Source organism: Gastrolobium bilobum, unplaced genomic scaffold (genome assembly GCF_033153095.1).
Source record: "Gastrolobium bilobum isolate Gb01-03AN ecotype WA unplaced genomic scaffold, APGP_CSIRO_Gbil_v1 utg12132, whole genome shotgun sequence".
Lineage (NCBI taxonomy): Eukaryota > Viridiplantae > Streptophyta > Magnoliopsida > Fabales > Fabaceae > Gastrolobium > Gastrolobium bilobum.
Window position 1 is genome coordinate 773254 of NW_026899550.1, and position 8116 is coordinate 781369.

Below are 8116 nucleotides of genomic sequence, written 5' to 3' on the forward strand. Positions count from 1 at the left end.
TGCAGTTTGTAAATATCATCTTGTCAGTCAGAAATTCTGAAAACATGACATTGTGAGTAACGCTCTTTCAAATTATTCCAAACATCAACAACACAATCCATCCAAAGAATGGATTGAGAAATGGATTCTCTGATTGATCGATGTAACCATGAAATTACCATGGTATTGCACCTTTCCCAAGCAGCAAACCTAGGATCTGAAATTTCTGGAACATATATTGTTCCATTGACAAAAGAAAACTTGTTCTTCGATATTAAATCCATCTTCATGGCTTTAGCCCAGCCATGATAATTTTTTCCATTTAACGGTGCTGAAACTAATACTATACAAGTGAAGGATTCTCACTTGGATGAAGATAGTAGGGGCTACCTGGATCTGAGATATCAAGAGCGACAACTTTATTTGAATTGTTGTTCATCATTGGAACAGTCTCAGGTCCTTCGATTGGAATGGAGCTTTGATTCGCCATTTCACCACTCATCATGAACACAAATGTGAATATTCAAAGGAGATCTGAGAAAATCTCAGAAAATGCAAAAAGAGAGAAAAAATGAAGAAAAAACACGAAGGTTGATCGGCGAATATCAGAGCTCTATGTGGAGCTCTGATACCATCTTACAAAGTGAGATAAATTGAAAAATCATTATTGAATTAGAATAACAATCGTGCATATAATTTATAGAGAAGGTTCTATTTATAGTCTACGAACCAAAAAGAATAAACCGGTACAAATGAAGCCACGTGGCCATAACAAAAAAACAAACTAAACACAAGGTAGTTAGTGTTGATATCTATCAATCAGTAAAGTCATAATAACTATTATTTATTCAAACGACTTCATTGGTCCTTTATTATAACCTTAATTGCTAAGTTCATGTACTCCACCTTGAGTTGAATCATCCTCCTCCTTTGTCATTGTCACTTGTTTTTTTTCATTTATCTTTTATTTTATGAAATACTAAATTAATAAAGAATAATAAGATAAACGGAGGGGATATGAATTCAAGTACAGTTCAGTCTATTAAGCATGAAAAATGGAGAAAGAAAGTGAATTATATAAAAGGTTTTATAAGAGTTATATTGTAGGCAAAGTGATTGTGTAATGTTATAGAGATTCGTTTTGCGTGTCGTAATTTTTTTTTTCTTTTTTTCTTTTTTCTTCAAAAAGTGTGGACCTCACAAAATATTATGTGTGTAAAAAATTTGTTATGTCATGTTAAATGACAAATACAAATCACTTGTATAAAATATAATACACAGTTACCCAGCACAAACACACGAGGTCAAAAAAGCACAAGAGTATGCCCCTCTTTGTTCATTCGCGAGTGCCGAATATGCTAGCTGCCTAACTGGTTTGTTCCTTCCTTCCACTACAAGCAGTTGACACCTGTTAAGGATGAAATAAATATTAATTTGGTTCTCTTTGCGTTCCGTTTGTAATTTATCTAGGATTTTGTATTTTGCACTTTAAAAATTGTACTTTTAATTTAAATGACATTATTTGTGTTATTTCATTTTTACAAAAAAGTGAGATTTATATTATTATTTTTTTTGTCCATATTTTCTCTCATAATTTTTTTTTTCTCACTTAAAATAATATAATTTTATATTCTTTAAAATGACAAATAATTTTATCATTTATTAATGTTACATGAAAATGATAATGCTTTTTTCATGCACCAGAGGAGACAAACTCACAAAAGTATCACATGACATGATAATATTTTAACCCAAAAAAGAAAAGAAGTTAAGACTGAAATTCTTCCATCCATCCTTAAAAAGTCATGTTTTATATGTGAAGCCATGTGCGGAAGATGGGCGCGACGGGATTGTGATTTGACGTCACTTAGCTGTGTGCATTGATATTTTGGACCACTAACCAGGCATATAAACGAGTAACAGAATATGATCTTGCAGGTTCAACAATAATGCTTCAATTAGCTAGCCAATTGTCTTTATCTGATTTGCATCCACGATTGTCACGTATGAAATATTGACACTTAAATTTTTTTTAGACGTGATGTCTGATATTTTTCGATATTTTCTGACACTCTAACACGCATTGTAAAAGTTCAAAAAATAATTTAAAGGATGCGTTGCGTTGCAATTTTAGCTCCAATTATTATATTTGTTGGATTACGATTACGAATTTATTGAGTTTAATATAAATATTTAGATTATCTTATATTTTTTTACAAAATTGATGACTATTATAAATTTAACTTCATTTTTTTGTTAAGTTATTGAATATTAAATATAATATACACTATTTTACCAAAAAAATAAAATAAAAAATATAATATACACTACATAAATTAAAAATATTATTTAATATCAAATCGCGTGTCGAAATCAAATATTGTTTAGAATTAACGTGTCAGACTATCGTGTCGTGTCATATCCCGTGTCGATATTGGTGCTACATAAATGCTCACTCAATGGCTTTCGTTAATCCAAGTTTTACACCCTGGTCAAGTTGTTTAAATATTACGAGTAAAGTTTCTTTTGAGTCCCTAATAAAAAAATGGTTCCTATTTTTGTCTTTTATAAAAATATATAAATTAACTTTTGATCTTTTTACGGTTTCAGTTCTTTGAAAATGTAATCTTTCAAAAATCAAAGAAGACTTAATTTAGTTCCTAAAAAATGACTAATATGAATTTTTTTTTTATAAATGAAAAAAATCGATCTATATTTTTTTATCAGGGACCCAAGTTGAACGCGCATGGCTTAAGTTGCCTTTTTGGAAAAGTAAACCCTGCTAAAGTCATTTTTCTCTTTTGTTTTTTGTTTGGGACCTTTAAACCTCTCACTATACAATATTCTATAGAATGCATCTTGAACAAAGAAATAACAAAATAAAATAAGTTGGTTTTTTCTAGTGCAGATAAGTTATCTGCAATAAGTTTAATACGACGTTATTTTGGACAGAAATTATGGTATTTTTGTAATTTTAATTTATTTTAGAGTTATAATAATCTTTATATTTATAATTTTTTAAGATTTTAATACCAAAACGACGTCATTTTGAGAATAAATGCAAATAACTTACCTGCATTAACTGCAGAAATATCTTTTTCAATAAAATATAAAAACTCTGCCAGTGGCCTATTTTATATTCTTGGAATTATGATAGATTTCAGAATCTACAAAGCTTTTAGCATTGAAGTTGTTCAGCAATTCGAGATATAAGCAAAAGCAAAGCTTTTAGCTTGAACACTTCAAAAGCAAAAGGGCAATTTTTATTTTATTACTTATCCTAGTGGCAATACATTGAGGAGACTCTAAACTTGCTAAATAATGTCTCATACTCATTCATAAATCTAAAACAGCTTATCAATGAAGTTAAATTGATAGCTATGTTCAATCTCCTATGCTACTACTTAGTTGTGCACTATTCAGTTGGCATTCTACTTGGTTGTCCATGTCCTTCTCTTCGAGAAATTTAACAAGTGCTTCCAAAGCAACCTCAGGATCCTCACTTGTCATTAGATGCTCTGCTACTACTGCAGGGGTGACTTGTATTTTCTCCAATAGCCCTTCAATGTGTTCAAAGAGGGGATGATGTCCTTCTATGCCCAAATAATTGGAAGCTAAGGTTGGAAATGCCTTGGCTTTAAGGAAGGACAAGTTAATGTGCTTGTCCATACGACCTGGGCGCAGCAATGCTGGATCAAGTCTTTCTTTGTGATTAGTAGTAAGGATTATAATTCGCTCTTCTCCACCGCTTGACCACAAACCATCCATGTAGTTAAGTAGACCCGACAGAGTAAAGCTCCTAGTCTTAACCTACAAACAAAGTAATTTTCATCAAGTTGTAATTACTTGTCTGTTATAAAAATTAATTGAAGAGTAACACACAATATAATACAAACAAAACCTTGACACTTTTATTGTCAGAGTCTGAATCTGAATCTGAATCTGAAAGGCTATCTGGTTTTGATCGAGCATGCACCTCTTTGTTGCAGTCTACATCTTCAATCACGACGATGGAACGGTTAGAAGTATCTCTCATAGCTCGCATGAGGTCTGAGTTAGAATAAATAGAAGTGAGCTCCAAATCATACACATCAAATTTCAAGTAGTTGGCAATAGCTGCAATGAGGCTGGATTTTCCAGTTCCAGGAGGACCATACAATAGGTAGCCACGTTTCCAAGGCTTACCCACTTTCTTGTAAAGTTCCTTTCTCCTCAAGAACCGATCTAGATCATCAATAATGTCTTGCTTCAACTCAGGAGTCAAGGCTAGTGTGTCAAATGTTGCAGGATGTGATAATTCACTTTCGTTCCAATAGTGATCTGACCAGGAATAGATATTTACAATCCTCTGTTCAGCTTTCATGGCCTCATATGTTGTAAGCACATGCGGTAAATAACTATCCAATGCTCTCTTTCTATACTTCTCATTGAAGGTTAATATGAATGCAACCTTCTTCTGGTTCAGGGAATCTTGAGAACCCTTCTCGGAACCATCATCTAGCATCCAAGTGAACTTGGTACCTTCAAATTCGTCCACCACTTCATGACTTCCATCCACTGCGAACACAAGGCTTTTGTGGTTTTCTAGTTTTCCAACTTTGAGCGCTCTGTAGGTTCTGGTTATTCTGGAGGGAAGGTACTCTTCTGCAGCATAGTAAAGTTCATTGCGATTTCCTGAACTTTCATCCCAATATCGGCTAATTTTGAGAGAGACTTGGTTATTTGCTTGGTATTTGGAGAAGAAATTCTCAAGCTTTGAGGCTATGAAGGATCGAACTTTGTGAGGTATCAAATCATTGATTGCTGTTCTGAGAAGCATCATGAACGTGGAGAAAGCAGCATACACCTCGAACCATGAAGATGCGGATGGAAGGTTTGTAAAAGATGAAGAAAGATTCTTCATATAGGATACCATGGCGTGGATCGAAATCTTAGAGGTAAGTAGCTAGGATTTAAGATGAGATTGTCTTTGTTCCTTTGTATTCAAAAAGAAAAAAACAAAAAAAAAAATGAGATTGTCTGAAACCCAGAATTCATTTTATACTGTTTTCAGTCCTTGCAGCTTAAGTCTTCTGTTTTTTTTATCTTATTGGACCGATGACAGTCACTAGACCAATCCCAATGGGTTAGAATTTTTTGCTAAAACTTCCTTTGCACTTTTTTTCCAATTTCTTGTACAGATGAGAAAGTCAAAGACACTACTTTCAGGGAATGAATTTTTTAATTGTCACTGATTTGATCCATGTACATGTCTTAAAATAAAAATAAAAATAAAAATAAAAAGAAAGAAAGAGACAGGAAACTTCGTACACACGTAACAATTTTAAATAAAGGAAAAATTCTAGTTGTCGAATAACTTTTTAGGTTAGCACGTGCCATATATATATATATATATATATATATATATATATATATATATGGGATATGATCAACTTACACGGGTGTAAGAATAATAAATCTTACACAAAATCTTAACCGTTGATTTCCGTGCATCCAATGGTTGAGATTTATTGAGAATTAAAAATTAATTAATGAGTGAGATCTAATAAATCTTAACCGTTAGATTCAAAAAATCAATGGTTAAGATTTGGTGTAAGACTTATTATTCTTACACCGGTGTAAGATGATCCTGTCCATATATATATATATATATATATATATATATATATATATATATATGAAGTAGGATTCTTTGACACCAGTGTCAAATTTAAAATTTGAGAACCATTAGATCAAAAAAGATCAATGGTGTCACATGTTTACAAATCAGAGCCATTGATCTTTTTTGATCTAATGACTCTCAGATGACGTGTCAAATTTCAAATTTGACACTGATGTCAAAGGATCCTACCTTTATATATATATATATATGTATATATATATATATATATGAGAAAAATATTTCTACAGCCACTTTAGATAAGATTATTTACAAATATTCTTTTTAACTAAGTCTGACCGGTCATACATAGTTATAACAATAAAGTTATTTTTTCTCTCTCCTAAGACATTGTCGGCTGGCGTGGCGGAGAGAGAAAATGCAATTTTTATGTATGACCAGTCAGACTTAATTAAAAAAGTAGCTGTAGATAATCTTATCTAAAGTAGCTGTAAAAATATTTACCTATATGGGGCTTCGCCCCTTAATGTTATCAAAAAAAAAAAAATATTTACCTATATATATATATATCGAATTACCATTATATATAACACTCATTGCAATTTCAATTGATACATTACTGTCATAGTGGATGCACATAGCAAACATTGATTTCAGAAAATTCGGAATACTCCCAAGAAAGTTACAAAGCCACTTGGCTACCCCATCGACTCTATCCGAGGCAATAAGTTTTTGCTTCCATGGTCGACCTTGTAATACATGCTTGTTTAGATGATTCATAAGACACAACACTCCCACCAAGTGTGTACACATACCCACTTATGGACTTGATGTCACTAGAGTCGGTGATTCAATTTGCATCACTATTGATATGCATCATTATTATGTGCATACCCAATGAAAACACAGTTCACTATCTTTGGTCTGATCTTAACCCTTTTCGGTTTCTGAATCGCGACATTTGACAAACACTAGCACACTTCAAGATAGGGGTGTTCATCAACCGATCCAAACTAATTCAAATCGCGGTGACCGAACTTAAAAATCGATAACCGAACTAATCGAAAAATCAAAAATTGAAAAAAAATCGCAAAATTTAATTGGATTGGATCGATTTTCGATTTAATTGGTGAAAACCGATCTAATCCAAACCGATCCAATGATTCCCCAACCTTACCCTCTACCTATTTGGGCATTTCCCCAATCATAGCCCAAAAATCATATAGCGAAATTCTAAATCAAATACCTATTAATCCATCATGTTGGAGAAAGTGGATTGTGCTTGATCTATGTTATGCTTTTTTGGGTATGATACATGAAATATTTTATTGCTTGAGTTATTATTGTACAACAGCTTCTCTATAGGATGAAAATTTGGGTTACTCCGTATTTCATGCAACCACATTGAAATTTTTTTGTTGGAGATAAAAGATGGTAATTCAACTTTTTGTTGTACGATCCTTCTAGATTGCACAATAAGCATCATACAAATCTTAGGCTTTTCAAAAAATCGAAAACCAATCCAATCCAAATCGAACAAAATTAGATTGTATTGGATCGTATTTGAAAAAAAAATAAAAACCGAATGGATGATTACATGATCAAACCGAAGTGATTGAATTAGATGATTTTTACTTCCAAAATCGATAAAATCAAACCGTGAACACCCATACTTCATGATAATTCAAGGTAGGCTTCCTATAATATCCCTTACTGTAATCTTTAATTAATTGCATGTAATTAGGCAATTAATCTTGTATTAGTGGGTTGAATTAGATAAAATATGTAATTAAAGGAACTAGGGTCACTTTTGAGATAAAAAAGTGTAGTCAATAAGAATTAAGGGGTAAAAATGTATGTAGGCAAAATTACCCAAAATGTAAAAGTAAGGCTAAAAATATTACTAGAAAAATATTATTGTTCATTGGGTGAAGTTTGTGTAAGAGCAAATAGATTATGCGGGCGTTTAGACCATTGCGGTTTGAATGTAAAGGATCATCATTGTTTGCAATTACCTCTTGTAGCGCAGATCTGAGATGATGCTCCACAACCTAGAGTCCTTTGCATCACAGCACGAACTCACGAACTGATCTTCTCAGTTCCACAGTACGAACAACCTCCTTGAAGCTGGACTACTGTAGATCTTCCAGACTATGTCTCAAGGGAAAATGGGAAGTGTGTGGCACACTCTCACTTTCAGGGAGATGACCTTACCTCAGCCTCTGCAACCACCAAGTGAAGACTAGAGAGGCTGATGACTATAAGTGTAGAATATATATGGGTTCTAAAAAACCCTAACCCTAAGCAGAATGAGCTTTAGGTTTCTTGGGCTCTTCTTACACACTAGGCCCTATTGGGCTTTAGTGAAAGAGCAAAATGCAACAATCTCCCACTTGCTCTTGAGTATAAACTTGAGCACAAGCCCAAGTCCATGTATCACACTGTTATCATGCATGGGATAAGTATCTTCCTCTGGTGAAATTTTCCTATAATAATAGTTATCATGCCAGTTTGGGC

At 32.9% G+C, this 8116-nt stretch overlaps 1 protein-coding gene across 1 annotated transcript; it reads right to left on the reverse strand.

Moving 5' to 3' along the window:
* Window positions 1–3363: 3363 nt before the first annotated feature.
* Window positions 3364–4906, reverse strand: LOC133291374 (AAA-ATPase At2g18193-like). Its single transcript, XM_061489629.1, has 2 exons — window positions 3881–4906; window positions 3364–3789 (listed from the first exon to the last, which is right to left on the reverse strand). The coding sequence occupies exons 1-2, from the start codon at window positions 4892–4894 to the stop codon at window positions 3364–3366; spliced, it is 1440 nt and encodes a 479-aa protein (XP_061345613.1). The 5' UTR covers window positions 4895–4906.
* Window positions 4907–8116: the final 3210 nt, after the last annotated feature.

What these genes read in the sequence shown, in the direction of transcription:
- LOC133291374 (XM_061489629.1), bottom strand. Translation starts at nt 4,894, where the DNA reads ATGGTATCCTATATGAAGAATCTTTCTTCATCTTTTACAAACCTTCCA. An exon ending in CTGACAATAAAAGTGTCAAG is followed by an intron (nt 3,790 to 3,880) that starts GTTTTGTTTGTA and finishes CTTTGTTTGTAG; the next exon opens with GTTAAGACTAGGAGCTTTAC.